This window comes from Brachyhypopomus gauderio, chromosome 9 (assembly GCF_052324685.1).
Source record: "Brachyhypopomus gauderio isolate BG-103 chromosome 9, BGAUD_0.2, whole genome shotgun sequence".
In the NCBI taxonomy this organism is placed as follows: Eukaryota; Metazoa; Chordata; class Actinopteri; order Gymnotiformes; family Hypopomidae; genus Brachyhypopomus; species Brachyhypopomus gauderio.
Genome location: NC_135219.1, coordinates 9,271,251 through 9,291,795, shown reverse-complemented (window position 1 = coordinate 9,291,795; position 20,545 = coordinate 9,271,251). Strand labels below are relative to the sequence as shown.

Genomic DNA, 20,545 nt, shown 5'->3' with positions numbered 1-20,545 from the left:
CTTGTAAAAACATGTGTCTCTTTAAACAGACGCTAAGGAAGCTGCCGGAAATGGAAGGAGCACAGAAATGAAAAGCGGGAGACAGCATCTTCCTCACCTTCTCTGTGTCGATGCCTTTGGTCATTGCCCACGTGGAGACGATGTAGTCCATCACTCTCTCGCTGAGACCTTTGGGCACCTGGTAGAGCTTCAGAAAGTCACGCACATTGTTCAGCATCTCGTGGTAGCGGTTGGTGTTGGTATACATCTGCTGGAAGATGGTGGTCACATTCCCAAAGATGGTAGCATACAGGAGAGCTGCAAGAAACACAGGGAAAGGAAGGTATGTCTTAAAAGGCCAGGCAGAGAGCCACTGAGTGGATCGAAGGCCAGATGGAGGTGAGTTTGTGAAAGTGTCCACAGGGAGATCCGGGCCCTGCTGGAGTAGAAGAAGCCCAGGCTGCTTAGAAGACGGTTGCCTTTAGCGGTCTCTGTGGGGCATTGCTCCAGTACCTGAGTTCTCATTCCTTCCCCCCGAGCATCCTAAAAGCCGTAGGCCAGTGATGGTGAAGTGACAGAGGGAGTTCTACTTCTGGCCAGCACTCACGAGCAACCACAAACACCCACATAATCACACACCGAGATCCACCAGTTATTCTAGTGTCAGGATTGCACAAATTGCATCCAGTACAATCACATATTATTGTGACAGAGCTGTGCATCAAGCAAGTTCTTATTCTGGGTTGAGTCCAAGATGTGTTATGTGCCATGTGTGGACGGTACATTTCTGTACATTTCTGTGCATTCGCAATGACAGAATTGGCCTCTTTCTCTTTAACAAGGAAGCAGCCATGACACCTCTCTCTGCCCCACTGGAAGATACGGTACATTTATGCAGCTGAGAGGAGCGCTCACCAGTAAGAGCCCCCGAGGCCCTGAACCTTCCTCTGCAGTTTAAAATGAGACACATGATTAGAGCAGCACATTGGTCTTTGGCCTCAAGGAATAGTGCTACTGTTAACAGACTTTAGACACTGGATAATTACAATAAAAACTCAATGAAATCACAAACAGGTCTTTACAAAGAGGTCTGTGAATATCAGACATGTACTGCAAATTTACAATTTATGCAATTTATGAGGTATTGATGATTCATGAGATTAATTGCAGGGCTTTATGGTTTCCAATCAAAGACATGTACAAAACGGCTAACACAAAGAAAAGATTAAGAAACACTTAACATGCTGGCTGCCAGCACATAGCAGCAGAGTCTCCCGATTCCCAATGTACTGCATGATGTTTCCATGGGAACAAACTAGGGATGCAAATGATTAATCGACTTTCGATTAATTGTCGATTAAGACGTTACTCGATCAAAATGTATTAATCACGATTAATCATTAGAGAGCGCTCCTGTATTAACTTGAACAGAGCGTACGAGAGGTGAACACGTGTCGCGAAAGACCAGAGTGGAAAACAAAATGAAGCGGGCGAAAAGACGTACGGTGTGGGACCATTTTGAAGCGTGTTCGGGAAATGAGGCAGAAACTGCGTAATCCAGAAAATCCCAAGGAGGGAAACTTTATTTTCCACGCAACTCAATAGCACTGTTCTCTTCCCCTCCCCTGGCGCGTGCAGGCGCCGCTCTCCCAGTGTCACTTAAAGGGCCAAGTGCCTGTCTGTTAGGGAATTCGCTGCGAGGAGTAGTAGTCGCTACAATTTCAACATTGCTAATTTAGGCAAAGAAGTCAAATGTTCTGTGTGTAATGCGGTATTGAAGTACAACAGTTCCACTAGCTCACTCAATTATCATTTGAACACCATGCATGCAGCTGTCCTGCATATCACCAGTGCACCTGGTCAACCTAAAATCACAGCTACACTGGGAAGGCGAGCGTTTTCGAAGCTCGCTACAAAAAATACGAGTGAGCTAAAAACAAAGCTATCTACTGCTACTACTGTAGCCCTTACAACAGATTGTTGGACGGCTCTAACAACAGAAAGTTACATTACTGTGACGTGCCACTACACTGACGAGAACTGGCAGCTAAAATCTGCAGTGCTGATTACGACGAACATGTCGGGTAGACACACCGCTGACAGTTTAACTGACAAGCTCAATGATGTTGTGGAGACTTGGGCACTCTCCGGTCGCGTTACAGCATGTGTTCACTACAAAGCTAGAAACATTGTCCAAACATGGGCTCAATAATATTCTGTTTGGCTCTCTATTTAATTTCTTCTTTTTTTAAACATTTTTTTAATGTTTAATGTTTCAAATTGAACTGAGCCAGTCCTTAATTTATTCCTTTTTTAAAATGAATGTATTTTGTTATACCATAAAAATTTCCTCATGCATAATTACTTGAGCAATATATAATATAATATCATTATCATAATATAATATATACTTTTTGAACAAAGTGTTTTAACTACACTGCTCAAAAAAATAAAGGGAACACTTAAACAACACAATGTAACTCCAAGTCATCCACACTTCGTGTTCAGATAGGAAGCAACACTGATTGTGAATCAATTTCAACTGCTCTTGTGCAAATGGAACAGACAACAGGTAGAAATGAGAGATTTTCAACTGATTTCAAAGATTTTTATTAATTGAGATCTAGGATGTGTTATTTTAGTGTTCCCTTAATTTTTTTGAGCAGTATATTTAGCTGATATTTTTAAAAGCCCTATTGAAACACTGAAATTCAGGTGAAAAACGCCGCTTATCGATTAATCGAAAGTCGATCGATAAGATCAGTCAACTAACGATTAATGAATTAATCGATAATTTGCATCCCTAGAACAAACCCAGACTAAAATAGTTCTAGAGGGCTCTAATGTTATGTTTTACCACTATGTTTACTAAGGGAATAAGAAAAGGGCTTAAACCCAGTGAACATAGTTCAAAACCCAAACAAACTCTGTCTGCACCCAGAGAAAGCTAGGTTTAAACACAGAGAAAGCTAGGTTTAAACACAGAGAAAGCTAGGTCTAAACACAGAGAAAGCTAGGTTTAAACACAGAGAAAGCTAGGTTTAAACACAGAGAAAGCTAGGTCTAAACACAGAGCAGTAGGACGAGAGTCGTTGAGAGCAGATAACACAGTTAAGCCGCCTAAAGTCAGACTACTTCCTCCAATGTCAACTTTCCATTCACTCAGAGACTAAATTAGACTACTAAACTCAGAATAAACCTTCACTGTTATTGTCCAAACGACTATACCTCTAGAACTCGTATTCTGACCACCTGAAAGTGTCACAATGGCTTGGGTTTGTGCTAGCCTGATATCAATATGGTGGCTAGGCATGTTTCCAGAATGGTGTGCAACGTCCAGTCAGCAGAGGGCTTTTTTCGTCTGTCCACAGCTCAGCATCAGTTCAGCAGGAGTTTAATAAACACGGTCATTTATGTTTACTGTCCATGGAAACTGAAATGTCTAATTCAGCGGGTGTGTGTGCTGAGTAACGGTAATAGCTTTTTCTTTTATGCGGCCTGTAATTTCTAGGTAAGACTTCACCATTTAGCAATGATGCAGATCAATTCTAAACCAATAACTCACCCATTTGTGTGAACTGTTTCTATTGTTTTATTAGTTTAGGGAATACAGAGGTGGCATTAGAGAGCCATCAGCAGAAACATAATTTAAAAGACCTCCCTGTAAGTGTGAATGCACTCAGTACAGACACACACATACACACAATACAGCCATATACACCCAAATGTGAATACATTCATAAACATACCGTTGCCAAGATACACACATGCTTGTAAGGAAGCATACACCTTCCTCCACAAATGGACATGCACTGGCAGCCAGTAAGATATTCATGCATGCGCACGCACGCACGCACACACACACACACACACACACACACACACACACAACCCCATGGCACAGTAGACAAAGCCTTCCATAAATCATGTCAACCATCACTGCACATGCATATGATAAGCGGAGTCATTAACGTGGGATTTAACCCTCAGCTTAGTGCCAATTAACAGGGCTGGTGTTGCACTCTGGCTGCGTTCTCCGTCATGCCAGCGCTCACACAAACACAGCAAGCGTCTCGCCTCAGGAGTGGAGCGGACAGGAAAGCTGAGCGCAGCAAACGCACCGAGACCACTGCATCGCCACAGACCGCAGAGAGAGAGCCCAGGGACAAGGATGGAGCAGTGGGGGAGCAGTGGGGAGCAGGGTGGAGCAGTGGGGGAGCAGGGTGGAGCAGTGGGGAGCAGGATGGAGCAGTGGGGGAGCAGGGTGGAGCAGGGTGGAGCAGTGGGGAGCAGGGTGGAGCAGGGTGGAGCAGTGGGGAGCAGGGTGGAGCAGTGGGGAGCAGGGTGGAGCAGTGGGGAGCAGGGTGGAGCAGTGGGGAGTGTCTCCGGAGACAGCAGAGCACACCCTGCAGCGACCTCCCAACCCTCCGATCACCCGCCCCCCGGAGTGATTGCTCACAAGTGAAGATCAGGGTTTAGCTGGATTTAAAAGCTGCAGCTGTTTCATAGATTTCCAACAGAACCCAAATTCCAGAGTCACAGATGTTTGTGTGTTCATTGTCGGTTGTGTCAGCTGATAATCATTACAGGGATGATGCTCCGGGCTCGAATTCTCGCTCCTGCAGCATCAAGTCCATGAAAACTCCACATGACTTGTTTGAATTGAGTGAAGTCAAGTTTGTGGGTGGTCTTTTCTCAAAAGCAGGAGGCTTCATCTCCTCCCGAGTGCTGGCTGAGGCATCGATCGACAGACATGGAGGAGCAGACACTGTCCCCTGCATAAATGCCATCTCTTTTTCAGTGAACCAGACATTTTCTCATTAGGTCAAGTTAGTAACCAATTTGACGCCTTTTTATGGGACGGTAATGGAAATAACATGTGAGGCGTTTCACATGCGGCCTGATATGAGAGTAAGTGGCTTCGGACCGGAACGGCTCTTTAAGTGGCCTACAGAAGTGAATAGCCATTCAGATATTTCACAGTCTGTTCCCCTCTATTAACACCTTAATGATGTTTCTTCATTGAGCAACATAAAGAAAGCAAGTAAATGCTTATTAAACAGTGACTAACATGGCCCTGGTTCCAAAGTCCAAAGAAAAGGTTTGAGAGATAACAACGTAGAACCTCTCAACCACACACTCTTGACTTTGAGTACCTGCAATAGAGCTGCTCAGAAAGAAACCTCCAGACCCGTCGAGATGGGTGAATAATAGACAGCCGCGATGACAACGACACTGACATTACGAGTAACGATATTATAACCTCTACAAAGTGGAGCTCTTGTAATATATTTGCTGCCCAAGCTGCCATGAAATATTCAACAGACTGAGTCACTGGTGTGTGTAGCCGGAGAGCTGTGGCCTGGCCCCCCCATGCCGGGACGGATCCCCACAGAGAGCGAAGCAGCCATGTGGCGCACCACATCCCCCCCCCCCACCACCACCGTAATGGCCAGATTAGTAAGGCAAAGACTCGCCGCAAGGAAGCGTGGACCATGAGGACGAAGAAAAGCATGAAAGTGGAACAGAAGCCGAAGTTGATTTAGAGGGTGCACACATGCCACTCTAGTGTGGTCGAAATCCCAGTGCCACACACGCCAGTTAAGAGCATTACTCTCCTGAGCTGCTGCTGAGCTTGTGAAACATACACCATGTACACGGTGTGAAATCTCAAGACAGCTGCACACCTCCGCCACTTACCTGAGCTAAGAGAGCCCTCCCCAAGTAGCTGAGATACCAGATGAGTTCCACAAGAAGTCTGCTTATTGGAAATATCTGACTTCAGCTGGAATGTAGAGGCATCTGGCTGTCTGTCAGCAGAAAGTCCTTCCTAATGCCCACATAGTTCATCACTCAAAATAAATCCATGAAGCAAGTGGTGTTAGCTAGCTAGCTAAGTGCTTAGCAGTCACAGTGAAACATGACCATATGTTTTAATAACTGTCTTAACGATTATAAATACTAAAGGAAGAATCTGTTTCTTCAGATATATTTTAGATTAATTCCATAGTGTCAACAGAAGAGGTTCCGTGCTGCTGTTTAAGGTTAGAGAATTCTAAACAAGGCATGCTTGACATTATTACTAATTGGTTATGGTAAAAGCTGGATTCCTATGGCCTATGCTGTAGGTGTGCTACAACCGTCTAATTGTCCACTGGGGAGCCATTTACCAAACACACATGAATCACTCTTTGACGCCCTGCCCCCATCTTCTGCTGTGCCCTGCATGGCTGTGATTTGCTAGACAGATAGATTATCAGTGTTTGTCAAGACATAGGACTTTTCCACAGAGCACAGTGCACATATCCCAGAAACACTGAGTCAATTAGAATTCAGGGCTATTCCTTTGGTGATTCGTTTGAGGACTTCAGCTGCAACGACTGCAGTAGAGGTGATTGGGAGAGACAGGAAGGATTTGGGCCTGAATACAGATACAAGTGATGACACAGCATTTCCTAAGTATGGTCCTGAATGAGAGAACTTAAAATACACCTCCACTGCCTTCTCTCTATCTCTCTCTCTCTCTCACACACACACACACGCTCAAATGTTCTGAATGACCCTCTGTTGTACAAATAATTTCTTGCTAAATTGCCACAATTGTTTAAATCACTCTATTTTTGAGTGACAAAAAGTTATTTCTTTATACCTATTTCTGACAAAAAGTAAATAAAACTACATATCCCAGTACTCCACCCTCTAAGCTGACTTGTGATTGCATTTGTGGCAGTAGAAGTTTCATATTTTGAGTCACTGCATGTCAAACTTAACATAGTGTCTCCTACTAACACTATTAGTCAGTAGTTGCTACATGTACTTGTTGTTTCTAAATAATCAACCAGTAACACATTTATACACAAGCAAGGGCAAAACACACACACGCGCACACACAAGCATGCACACACACGCACATGCCCGCACACACATATGCCCACGCACACACACACACACCAAAGAATCCACACTACGGCTTGCTGATGCATCTCATTTTTAAGCCCAGTGCGATCTAATCACCGTGTACAAACACACGAGGCATCTGGCTGAGAGCTCTTAGTCTCTGCCACGTTCCTCCAGCATGGCTGGCTGAGGTGTGAAAATTGTGCAAAGTGGCTACATACACACCCAGCTTTGCCTCAGCCTATCTTCTCATGATAGAAGATGGACAAGAGTATGACCTAGTGAGAGAAAGAGAAACAAAACAGGTGCAGTACTGTCATCATATCACATCTACCTACAGACATTATAGCCGAATGCACACTTCCAATGGATCACTTCCTGTGGATCACTTCCTGTGGATGACACAGGAAAGAGGACACGCAAATGGTGGTTTGTGAAATTACACCTTAGATGGGTGTTCATGTTTGAATATATTTCTTGTCAGAAGACTCAAATATAATATGCTCTTATTTCCAGAGTGAGAGTAATAAATGCGACACGTCAGAAATGTCTTGGCCAAACGTCTGGGAGGCTGTGTGCGTGTAAACATCTTTCAACTCACAGTTATAGCAAGAAATAAACGTGTTAATAAATACAAGATGTGTGAAGAACAACTGAGAGGTTCCCATATATTCTGCAGAGGAATATTAGGAACATTAGGGCATTCAGTCCACCCATCATGTGCAAGGGGAGATCCCTCCCACTCCCCTTAATCCATTAATCCATTAATCATCATCAGGGGATCCGTAACTCTAACCCAGGAGAATCCACAGATCCACAGCGTATGTTCTTAAATGTGCAAACACGTACTGAAATACACAAACATGAATTCCAGAAAAATTAAGAAAAAAAGTTTTATAAAAATAAAGAAAACATGTTGTCACTTCTGAAGTCCATTATATTGATTTTTGGGGAAAAGCTCATAGAAATAAAGACATATGCCACTGTAAAGGGCTCTCAGTACGTAAGACCTAGAGCGGTGTAGCGTAACTCTGAAAGGTCGGGGTTTAAACCACAATGAAATACACCAGACAGACACCAGTCAAAGTCAACACACCCACAGACATCAAAGAAGTCAGCCATAAAGAGAGTATACAAAACTCTTTGAATTCACAAAGGTGAAATGCTAATCGACTTGCTTGAGTTGATATTCTTTTCATTAGCATTTGCTGCTTTGGCTACTACAGCATGGCGCAGTGAAGAAACTAGCACAGATGAATTACCATGAAGCAGGTGAGCACAAGTGCTGTTCCTTGTGGAGCAGGGTGGAGTAAACCCCACGAGGTCAGCATGCAGCCTCTTAATTGGTTGCTGAGAGGGCACTGAGATCATGCTCCAACCCCGAGCAAAGACCTTTCTTTAATTGGTTGCACTGAAAGCAGCAACGAAAAACACGTGAGGATCTTCTCACTCGCTCCAACTCCAACGGCAGCGCCTCGGCTTTCTCCGCGTTCGGGTTGAAAAACCTGTTTCTGATGGGATTTGAAGAATCCATGAAAGAGCATGAGGTAACATGAGCTCGGGGTAACATCACTATTTGGTGTTTAAGATGGTTTTACAAAACCGCTCCTTTCATTTTATTGATCCAAGACAAATGATGAAAGAATAATGCTTGAAAGCGAGAAAGTCCCTGGTCCTCCCAAACTTCCCCCAGCTGCAGAAGAAGCAGCACAGCGCTCAGGAGCCACACTGCAGGCAAATGAGCCAGAGTTCTCACCACTCCTTACTAACCCAACGTCGCTCTGACAGATTCTTCTAAAGAGACAACTTTTTGCAGAGTCACTGTACTTTGCTCCATTTCAGCATGTTAAACGCTCTTATCCCAAACATACACATTCATACACGTACCACCACACACTGACTCGGCGGACAGACTCACGCCGCCTCCAGATGTGTTTTAATTGAGGTGGAATCTTAGTCTTTGTGAGACCCAGCGCCCCCATCTGGCTCTGCAGTGGTAGTGCTATGACAGTAAAGCATATTCAGCAGGTTAACACACACTTAACAGAGGTGATGTTAATAAAAGGAGATGTTCAGCACACCGATCTATTTCAAAGGATTAGATTAAAGATCAGGGGATAAGCACCATTCACAACACATACGTGTTCATCTAAACGCAATATTTTGTTTTTTCTTTTCTGCATTTATCCTACGCAAGTCACCATTTTCACCCCTTAGTGCAAGACCTTATCTGTAAATGTAATAACACTCTTAAACAATGATTTGCACTTTACAACCTCACCCAGGGAACCTGACACCCCCCTAACGTTGCTGTACTCACCGGACGGTCCACCACTACCTTAATGTAACTTCCTTCCACAGTTGTCTCCGGTGACCCAAAGGTTGTAGTTGCTAGTGAATTGGACTGAGACTGCTCCAGAAAAAGCCTGACCGGCCAGACCCGAGTACAGTAATTACAATAGAGCCTGCAGACATTCAGGGGTCAGCCTCTCTTCTCTCTACTGGCAGGGAATTCGTTGCACGTCCTTCTGTGTCTTACTTCCAGTGCTTATTTCCTCATGGACAGTCTCACTTTTAAGTAACTCAACACAACAGGGGCAATGGACCTTTAGTCAGGGTTGAGAATTCTATATTTCTTATATCACTTCAATAAAATCAGTAAATGACTGATGGTGTGAATGAAAATGAAGACATTAGCTAAAAGGTAAAAAATGTAAACAAACAGCTTACTTAATACCTTACAGGGTAAACAAAAGCCAAAAATAGAACATCAACAATATGTAGTACAACGCTTGGTATAAGATGGCTGTTGTATGGTGGTTTAAAGGATGCTTGGATCCATTTACAGACTACAATGCCTGGAGGCCGTTAGTCAGAGATGTTGTTGTGTCAGTGGTTTGAGTGAATGGGATGTACTTGAATGGGGAAAGCGTGTTCATTAGAGTTAATCACACGGACCTGTTTTGATCTCCGATCACAGATTAGGCTATACAACAGCTGAAGGAACCATTCCACAAGATCAATCAACCTAACAACCAAGAAATGGAAGATATACGCACACTTCTGCGTACGCTGCTGTACCTACGTCAGCCCGAGCTGCCTGGACAGCTCTGACTGAGCTTTTGAGGAGTTTGTGCAGAGACAATTACGGTAATTCAATTAAGTCACATTTCTCAATCGAGTCGAGCAGGAAGTGATATTAGACATTATAATATTCAAGGTAGTGTACAGACAAGCTCCAGATGTTAGGCTATACTTTAAATGGACTCTGTTAAAGGAGCAATGGGCTGTTTCATTTATTTACAGCAAGTTCCCATGAGGGCTGAGGGCATGTTGAGCAGGGCTATCTTCTACCTCTCCGTACTGCACCAATATCACTCAGACTCATCCCCCCCCATCCCTAATTCCCCAATCAAACCTCCTCTCTCCAGAAAGCCCATGAAGTGTGACTGCACAGCGCCAGACAGATCGATGCAGTGCACTGTGTAGCTCCTGAGGCTAAGGATCCCCTGACCCGGCATCCCACGAGCTCTAGAGCCTCAGCCCGTGTGTCCTGGGTGCTGCTGGGAGTCCTGCACTCGTGCAGCCCGGTGATCCAGGCCCCCCCGTGGCGCGTTGCGGTTCCTGGCGCGCTGCGGCGAGCCCCTCGGCCGCCAGCGGAAGCACAGTGGGGATCGAAGCGCAGTGATTTTTTTTGAGACAGCAGGCAAATGTGCAGGTCAGGTTAGATAATAGACTGCAAAAATCAAGAGAGTCAGAGCACTCCCAGCCAATAGACCGATCCCATTTACCCTGGAATATGAATTCATTGCATGGATTTTATTACAGTATGTTGGGAAAAAAAATGTCTTAGGACATGTTAACTGTATACTGACAAGTATGAGATTTGCTTGGAATAGTGAAAATCAGACCAAAACATGACCCTGAAAACTAATAATAAATATGGGAAGAAAAGAATAAATCGACCAAAGACCTGAAGATCACACAAAGATCACATTTTCAGATCGCATTGTAGATTATAGATACCTCTTCTTCAAGCGTAGAAAGTACGCCTGTATTTGAATGAAATAAATACATTTAAAAAGCTTAGTCATTGAGTGTAAACAAAGGGTAAATCAGAGGCAAATTGGACTGCAAGTTCTAAGACCATAAAGTGTGCACACATGTCATAAAATCCACTGCAGTGATATGAGGATTGTTTGGAAAAAACTTGGATCTGAACGTTAATTGAGGGAACACATGCCTGTCAAATACACAAATGATTATCTATTACGCAGAATGCTATGGTCAGGTTTAACAACATAATACTTGGAATCATCAATCTGTCCCTGCATGGATTTCTCCAGTTAACTTGAAGACTGTGAACGTGAATGTTCAAGGATTTAAACTTGGATTTGAAATCTTTAAAATCCTTAAAATGTTTTCAACACTTTATGTTAAACTACCTGTGTAAGATGAACCCACGTCTGTTAGATGTATCATTATATATACTTACTATGTAAACACTGAGAATCAGTGTGTAATTACTTTATACACAATGATAGTGTTTTCTACTATATAAGAAAAGACTAGTAATGCATTATTGCATATTGTTACTAAATATATTACATTTTGTTCAATGACTGGAGTACACTTTAAAAGTACCATTCCGATGTAAACTTTTACTGTGCTTTTCATTTTTCTAAGTTTAACCAAGTGCTGAGATGCACAAAAGCACTAAAATCTTAAAAAAATAAAACCTACATCCTGTTAAAGCTTGAGTGAAGAATGGTTTGTGAGCACGGGTGTTCCTCAGGGTTCAGTGTGCTGCACTGTAACTTCTGCAGTCCTTCCTGTGTGCATGCCTCAGCATCAGGCCTCATCTAGCCAAAGCTTTTACTTTCTACTCATCAGCCAAAATATGGCAGTATAAGGTAGGCAAAAAAATACACACATGTATGCTTTCTTGATCTTAAAATATGCCCTTATTGGCAGTAGGGTAGAACCTTGGCTATTTATAATGTCTCCATTTCAAATTTAGACTAGACGGTTGAGCTGCCCGTCACTTATAACCAGCGCGCATGTCCTGGTTACACTATACATGGGATCAGTAGACTCTCGAGCTCTTAATCTGACAGTCAAATTCTACCACCCACTTGAAGTGGAGGAATATAATGATACATTGCATAATATGTGCCATCTACTCTCCATGCCTGGCTTGAGATAAAATGGGATTTTTTTTTTTCTGCTGATGACAGCAGCACAGCAGGAAGATAAGATTTTAGTGTAGGTGTAAACCCCAAATTCCTTGGCAGGTGAGAACAGATGATCATCAAACGTGCAGAACATGAAGAACGCTCACTTGGGTAATTATGTAGAAAGAGGTGTGATTATGTTGTATTTTTATCTAATTGTTCTTCCTCTTTCCTTTTCCTATTTCTGTGTCCTAGGAAGGTATTGGCATTTGATTTGAGATCAATCTGAACCGGGTCTGGTCCATCTGGAACTACAGAATTACAGCCTGACATGAGGGTGATACAAAATGGCCAGGAGTCCTGAGCCTTCATCACATGGCCTAATGGAAAGGCAGCGGTAGTGATGTTAACAAGCTCATCTGGAGAGGTGGAGCCGGGGCTGTAATTAGTCAGATATGCCCTGCTCCTCTCGGTAGATCAATGCCTGGACAAACAGGGACTGCACCACTATATTGCACCAAATTAACAAGCGCCTTCTCCCTGTTATTTATGAACACCACAGAGTTATTGACAGAGAGGGGAAAGCATTGAAAGAGATCACATGCCTTCCTATGCAACTCTTTGGGCAAGGAAAATGAATCTGATTCACTCTAACACACATGAAATAGCATCGCTCCACTCATTACTCCAATAACTTTTGGCTCCCCAGTTTTAAACATCCTTTGCTTCTTTTTCCCCACCTGACTCTTAGGCACAATTGCAGTGCCCGATTATGGTAATCAGAAATGTAGCTCACGGCCAATCAGGTCCCATGGGGCAGGCCATTGGTCAGTCAGCAGGGCGCTCTTGTAGGAAGCAGCAGAAACAGAGAGATAGTGGTGATGGCTTGATGGGCACTTTCAACACTACAGCTTAGGTTCAAGGTACAGCAGCGAGGCCCAATCAGGAATACAGCTTAACTCAGTGAGATAGGGCAAGCAAAAGAGATGGAGGGAGAGGGGAAGGGAGAGAGGAGAATGGGAATGAGATGAGGGGTAGTGCAGAAAGAATCCGTTCTCACTGAGTGAAAGACACCCGGTGAGAACAGATGGAAATTGAGAATGAAAAGGAAGCTAAAGAAAGACAGAAGTGCAAAAAAAGTCAGGAGCAAGAATCTGCATAAGGACTTGCAGTTTTTCCAGCATGTGGGTCAGCAATGTAAAATGTACCGAATGCATCTCCAAGATCGTGGTGAGGTAGGGAGAGGTTGAATAACGGAACAGATCTATTTTCTTTGTCAGAGGCAAATGAGTTCCAACATACCCGACACCGTCTTACACAGACGGTAGTGATAATGGACAAACTACCCAGCCATGAACGGTTAGTGGCTGCACTAAAAAGACAGCTTGGCTTTTGAACATGAAGGTGGGCATATTCCCCCAACAGGAGCTACATTATTTGGCCAAGTGAAACAATAGCTAATACCTTAACTGTCCTGTGTGGAGCTCCTTTTGTGCGTAGAGTATCGTTAAAAGAACGAGACCAGCCAAGACCAGCCAAGAAACCGATGTGTACTACAGTCGACACACTGAAGTTGTACAGATAACATCTGTAACCGGCCGAGTTCTTCAAGACATGGACCTATACCTCCTGTTGATTACAGGTTCAGTGTAACCAAGTAGATTCGTTGAGAGAACTGAACCATAGCATAGGAGCAGATGAACAGGAGGTGTGGCAGAAGGCACTGACCGGGCTCTCTGATCCGCACAGTTGTCGGCTAAAAGCCAGAGCACAGACACAGAGCGGATGCCAGACTAACCCAGTGGCATCCACAGAACTCTAGGTCTTTACTGGCTGCTAGGGTGCTGTGGACCAGGACAGTGTGTGTTCAGCGGGGGCTGGCACAGGATGGAAGTGGCCACTGAACTGTAGGCCTGAGGAGACCTAGAGCAGCGCTTTCTAAATTCAACACACACTGTCCTCCTGACTCACTGGCTAGCATTAAAATGTAACAGTTCTGGTCTGCCAACGATTCTATATGGGAGTTCTGGCCCAGCCAAGAGACCTACCGGACCTTGCCCAATGGTCCTCCTATGGTTTATTAGCACCTCAGTTAGGCAGAGTGTGTGTGGTCACAGTGAGACCTGAATTTGGTTCTGTAATGTATGTGCATGTTTTATCAATTACCTTAAATGTGCCTCACTGAACCCAGAGGTACCGCTATTTAAACACAAGCACATATGCGTCTGTGCGCACACATCCCTGCAGACTCCACTGAGTTAAGGAATGGGAAGCATTTTCAAGGAAAAGAGACTCGGAGGAAAGACAGATAGAGGGCAGAGAACTATCATAGCCATATCGCATAAAAGCAGCGCGCAGATTAGTGGATTGAGCTCTTACCATTGTGATGAGCTCAACACCAATTTTTCACCTTTTTTCAATCACATTGGTACCAGTCATTGACTCACAAATCCACCATATAGTGTTGACAGATTTATGATTAACATTAATAGGTTCATCTTGTGGCTCATCAATGGTGATTGGTTAGATTGACAGCCAATCCAAACATTTTACCCAAAACCTGAAGTAAATCGTGACCTGATATTTCACAGAAGATCATGGTTCTACCTGATTAAACATGTCAAATTATCATAATCTTCAGGCCTACCATCATTCAACTACTTCAAACAAATCACTCCCCAACACTGTACACTACCAAAGTTGAAACCAGCAGAGGTTTCAGGGTAACAGCCCTGAACCAAGGTGAACCAAGGTGGGGCTAGTTAATAACATTTAAAGAATAGAATATGTTTTCTATAACTGTAATAGGATTAACTTACTGGAAAAAGTAAAAACACTACTCACTCTTTTGCTTCAAAGTCACTCTTTAAAATAGATCTTAAACATTAAAAAATGCAAAGATGACAGTCAACAGTTCCTTTCTATACTTGATGAAGGTAGAAGGAGCCAATCATCACAAAACCCACAGAGAGGGCGTGTCAGTTCAGCTACATGCTTACAACAGGAGAACATTGACACTTGTGATATTTGGAATAATGTAAATTTGTCCATTTTTCCCCTTTACTCTCTTCCTGTACAACATACATGTAAATACATTACATGCTAATTATTATCTTTTTAGAAACATACGAGTAACATGTGTAATACAATTTAAAAATTCAGCCAGTAAAGCCAGTGTTATTGAAATGTGTCACACTACATCAATACAGGGAAATTAGGACTACCGCAAAACATTACCGGTAATTTGTAATACAGAATCATGTTATATTGCCTCCAACCTGTCAGGATTTGTGGATAGACAAAACAGCATGATGTTATTGTCAGCCTGGTCATACCCAGCAAGCAGGCCTGACCCCTGACCCACAACAAACCCTGACGGGCACCCAGTAGAATACTGCACCCACCAGACTCAGCTTATTGTGAAATCAACAGACAGCCAAAGCAGTGTTAACTGGCCTAAACTCAGCCTACCCGAAGGCAACCCCACTGGCCACCAGCGTCACCCTGTTCAGCAATGTGTGCTCCACTGAGTTTCCCACTCCCTCGCTCAGCCAATCAGGTGTGAGCCCGCCGGGGCTGCTGTCACTTACCACTCCCCACTGAACACTTCCTGCCACAATTTAGTCATGGCCTGTCAGCCAGTTATAGCCAGTGGGGCTTAAGGACTGTGCAGGGATCAGGAGGGCTGGCGTTACAGATCCACCCTGAAGCCGGGGCAGGGCTATTTCAAGGCCCTTAGACTGCTCAGACCCTCCAAGAAGATATACAGACGAGCAGGAACTAGGATGCTGAGAGCCAGGTGTGGCGGTATAGTGTGAACTGTAAGAATTGCACATGCCTGTACACTTTATGGGACTTTGACTTTGCTGCTCTATTTGAATATTTACTGTTTTTGAAACACCACTAATTCAACTCTGAATTCTGTTTTTCCTAAATCAGAACAGAGCACGAAACCAGTAAAGCAAAGTACGGAGGAACACTTACATCCCACCATCATCATGGCTACAGAAAAGATCTTCTCCCCGTCCGTGGTAGGGGCGATGTTGCCGAAGCCGATGGTGGTGAGGCTGGTCATGGTGAAGTAGAGCGATGAGATGTAGAGTGTGTCCTTGCTCGGACCCCCCTCCCATTGGCCCGAGCCGCTAGCATTGTACCGGTACGGTCTGCCGATGCTGGCGGCCAGTTGGTAGAGCCAGCTGTCCGTCTTGAGGGTATTGGTGGCTTCGTCGATGACCTCATAATCGCCAATGCTGTACCAGATGCACGCCAGCCAGTGAGCCACCAGACCAAAGACGCAAACGAGCAGGACGAGGACGGCGGCTCCGTACTCCAGATAATGGTCCAGTTTGCGGGCCACGCGGCCCAGACGCAACAGGCGCACCACTTTCAGAGAGCTGAAGAGGCTGCTGAGACCCTGGCAGACAGAGGAAGACACAGTACAGTGGATAAGGAGCTGGTACACAAGTCCACAGAGCTTCTGTAATGTCAGAACAGTGCAAACATTTGCAAGAGACCATATGGTTAATAACCCTTCATCCATCAAACATACTCCATATCTAGACTAAGACATGTTAAGCAGCTATCTTCCAGAGCATTTTCACATGGATGATTCTGATTTGAGGGATGCTATATCTCCACATGCCTGTTTTCTTTTGCCTATAGCTGCTTTGATCTGTCTGCTTTCATGTTGGAGAAGGAGGAGAGGAGAAGCTGCTATGGTGTTCTGGAGATGCTCTCATCATCACACAAGTTCCCTTCAAGTAAGAGGAAATGCAGATGTCCTGAAAAGGAGAACATGGCGAGCCGGTTGGGCACCATGAAGTCATCAGGCCTCGTGCAAGAACTGCTGGCACAAACAGATTCCTCGTGCGAGTGATTTGAGAGGACTCGCCACAAACACCAACTTGGCCTTTAACTTGGCATTTTTGGGTTGTCAAATATGTAAATTCACAATTCTAATTAGTGAATACTCACGCACAAACAGCTCTTTAAGATGCTTGTTAACACCAATTTGATGAATCTGATGGGCACTGTGGTATGAAGTGACTTAACGACAAAAATGTAAGAAAAGAATGTGAAAAATGTCCCTGCATGAGGATCGTTGTGTAAGACAGTGGCTACAGGTATCATCCAGACATGATAGGGTAGAAGTTTCCAAAGTCTATATATAAGCTCTAAAGCGACCATCGGAAATGTCTGGACCATTGTGAGCGAAGGCGGAGGGGGTGGGGGTGGGGGGGAGATATTTTAGTGTTCCTGGCTTTTGGTGAGAGACAAACAGAATGCTCTTTTTCAGGTACACCCACACACTAGAACAATGGCTCCACAAACAAAACAAAAATTAAATATCACTTTACTGCCTCTGCATGGGGAAAACAGGTCTTCAAGAATTGAAATTAGCATACAAAGCCCTGCAACATTAATTCATTTCAGAACCCAAGATCCTGCTCTGTATTTATTGACGAAGTCAAAGGTGCTGGAGGCAGAGGGCAGAAACACAGGTTTCCAGACCAATAACCGTTAGACGTCCAACGAATGAAATCCTTAAATTCCTCCAAACAGAACCGCATATGATCTCGTTGATGAAATGGAACGGCAGAGTTCAAGTACACACGGTCGGTCTTTTCAGAGGAACATATCTGACCTATCAAAGGCTAATTCTTGCATCTTCAACAGCATTAGCGAGTAGCAAACTGACAGCCTAGGGCAGCTTATCAATGTCTGCAGCAATGTGCACCTCATAATTCTAATTTGCATTTTCCTCAGCTCAGTTTTTGTTCAGCCGTCACATAATCATGAGGGTTATTTCTCAAACATGCTTTATATTCTTGAAAGGAGCAATTTACCCAAGATACTGACACAGAGGAAGAGGAAGTAAAAATAGATGTGTTCATAGTGCTCAGACGATAACCCAAGGGGCTTTAGTCAGGGGCTGCAAGTTAGTCACTGTGTGGCCAGCAGGGACTCGTGTGCCTCTCCAGGCTAGGAATCTTCTAATAGAAATCTTTTCCTAGTAATTTGTCATTTAAGGTTCTAATTTGCATTTGTGCATACGTAGCACTTTGCAAATGGCAACATTTTTTTCTTAGTAAGGAATCCGTAGGTGAAAGGCACGTGGAAGGAGGGGGCAGTTCAGAGTTGGGGTGGTGGCATTGCTGTTGAGAACAATCTGAGATTAAGTGAGAAGTACAGTTTGCTCCTAAACAATGTCTCACTGACTGTGCTCGTAAAATTCAGTAGCCTACGGCTTGTGTGTGCGCTTGCATCAGGCGTGGCAAAGTTTATGCGGCAGACTAATCTAGATTGACTCGCATCTAAAAATCACCAGACAAACAAAACACATGGGTGAAGAATCCAAAAGATCATTAGCATTAAACTACAACGCCATTAGTGTCTACACTCCCCATGCCCCACTCGACAAGCCACAACAAGGGGTTGACGCCTCACACTAATGATGAGTGTGTGCGGAGCGAGGACTCACACAGCGGGGAAGGGGAAGAATGGTGAGACAGCGAGGAAGAGTAAGAGGAAGAGCAAATTACCGGCAGCACAGAGTCTTCCGCGCGCGTAGCGTTCCGTGGGGAGCTGGCAACAGCCGGCATGCGGCCGACTGCGGAGGAGTCGGAGATGGGGTCCTGAAACAGTGGGAACAGTGGAACGGACAGAGAGGTTACTCAAACGAACGCGAGACATGTTTTAACGTGACGCACAGCTTAATAAGTCTCGGTAGTGCAACACAACACGCCAGTGAACATGAAATGAGTTCAAGAACACAGGAAATGATTAAAAACACCACTAAAGTGACCGGCAGTAGCTCAAGACAGCAGCCTGAGGACACACCAGGCTGTGCAGATGAGGGAGGGGTCTAGGGAATAATGATAGCATGCAGCCCCCCCGGGGAGCATCTGGTAGCTCTGCGTGAAGAGGGGCAACAGACACCTGAGCTGTGGGCTACTGCCTCCGACATGAAATACACTTTAGCGCTTTAATGTGTTGACAAGCAGTGTTCGCGAGTTCACTCAGATGTTGCTCTGCCGAAGTCCAGGAGGGTTGAGGGAACGGAGGTACCGCGGGACGAGCGCGGTGAGACCCTGTCACGGCACGGAGCGTGGCGCTAGATGACACCTGTCAGCACCGAACGTGTGCTGAGGAGGCGGGCAGCTCGCTGGCTCCGAGAGGCAAAACGGAGGCTGCCGGAGGCTGGGACAGTGGAATAGGGTGTGACATTTTAACAGCAGGTGTGTTGGTGACACCTGGCCTCTGTCGTCGGATTAAAACCATCACTGCAGAAAACTCTCATTCATACATGCATGAGTGTGTGTTGAGTGAGGACACAGACACACATTTATGTGCTCATGCTCTTTCTCTCTCTCTCTCTCTCTCTCTCTCTCTCTCTCTCTCTCACTCTCACTCTCACACACACACACACACACACACACACACACACACACACTTCTGATTCTGCTTTTTATAGGCCACAAATTCCTCTGTGGCCTTCATCATCATCATCATCATCGCCTCCACTTCTCCTCACCACTCTTTGTTGTACTCCCTAACGCCTTGTGGTCTGTTTGGAAACACTGTTCATTTTTCACCAGTCTCCACAGGTCTTCACCCCTCACACTCTCCAGTTATCTTAGCCTCACACTCTTGGTCTTGAGTTTCTCTCACAGAACCAGTATGGACTGAAAAGAAGAAAGGGGGGTCTGGACTAGAGACGTAACATGTGTACCACACATTACCCACGAGCCTGTGCAGATGCTTCATCCAAGCCATTTTTTCATGTCTTTCAACAGTAAGGGCTCTGCAAGAGCCACATTTCTTTTCCAACATATTAATTAACCATGTTACTTTGACAGACATAATAACTTTTAAATGCACCATAAGCCACGTGTTAAATACAAATGAGCTGATAAGTTATTTCCCACAGCATAAAGTAACTCATAAAAAGGAATATGAAAGAAAATATAGAGTAATTCCATATTCATAATAGCACCTAGCTGACCAAAATTTCCATATGAAAGCAAGAGGCATGAAAACAAAATATTTTTATCCTTGTATTTTGCCCAGATGGATTTTGTGGTGAATAGAGAACAAAACACCAAGCTCTTAAACTGACTAATAAACTTAATGGCTGGAAAATTACAAAAAATAAATATCATTCATCTCCACTCAAGAGATCAAAACAGACGAGCGAGTGAGCAATTAGTTTCTCTGGAGTATAATTCGAGTTTCTCTGCTTCATTCACAGTCTGTGCTAAAAACATGTTAAATCTAGTGGGGAAAGCGTGACTGTGCTTGAATGCACAGGAGACAGACCCCAACCCTCCTCCTCCTCCTCTTCCTCATCCTCCTCCACTGCCTACAGGATGCTGAACACTAGATATGTATAACGATGACTGATAAGATGCGGTTAAATAGTGAGAGTGATGTATTTTATTGCATCACGTTCGTGTAGCCCCCTGCTGCACGTTCAGCCCGCACCCGAGCGCTCC

The 20,545-nt window shown here is 44.4% G+C and overlaps 1 protein-coding gene across 2 annotated transcripts in view; it reads right to left on the bottom strand.

Annotated features, from left to right (window-relative positions):
• Nucleotides 1-20,545, bottom strand: part of kcnh5a (potassium voltage-gated channel, subfamily H (eag-related), member 5a) — a 65,997-nt gene that overhangs the window by 25,638 nt on the left and 19,814 nt on the right. For both annotated transcript variants that reach the window (XM_077016902.1, XM_077016903.1), the window contains 3 exons: nucleotides 18,593-18,685; nucleotides 16,035-16,464; nucleotides 98-297 (listed from right to left, as the gene is read on the bottom strand). In XM_077016902.1, the coding sequence (XP_076873017.1) occupies nucleotides 98-297; nucleotides 16,035-16,464; nucleotides 18,593-18,685 (723 nt within the window). The remainder of the gene's footprint in view (nucleotides 1-97; nucleotides 298-16,034; nucleotides 16,465-18,592; nucleotides 18,686-20,545) is intronic.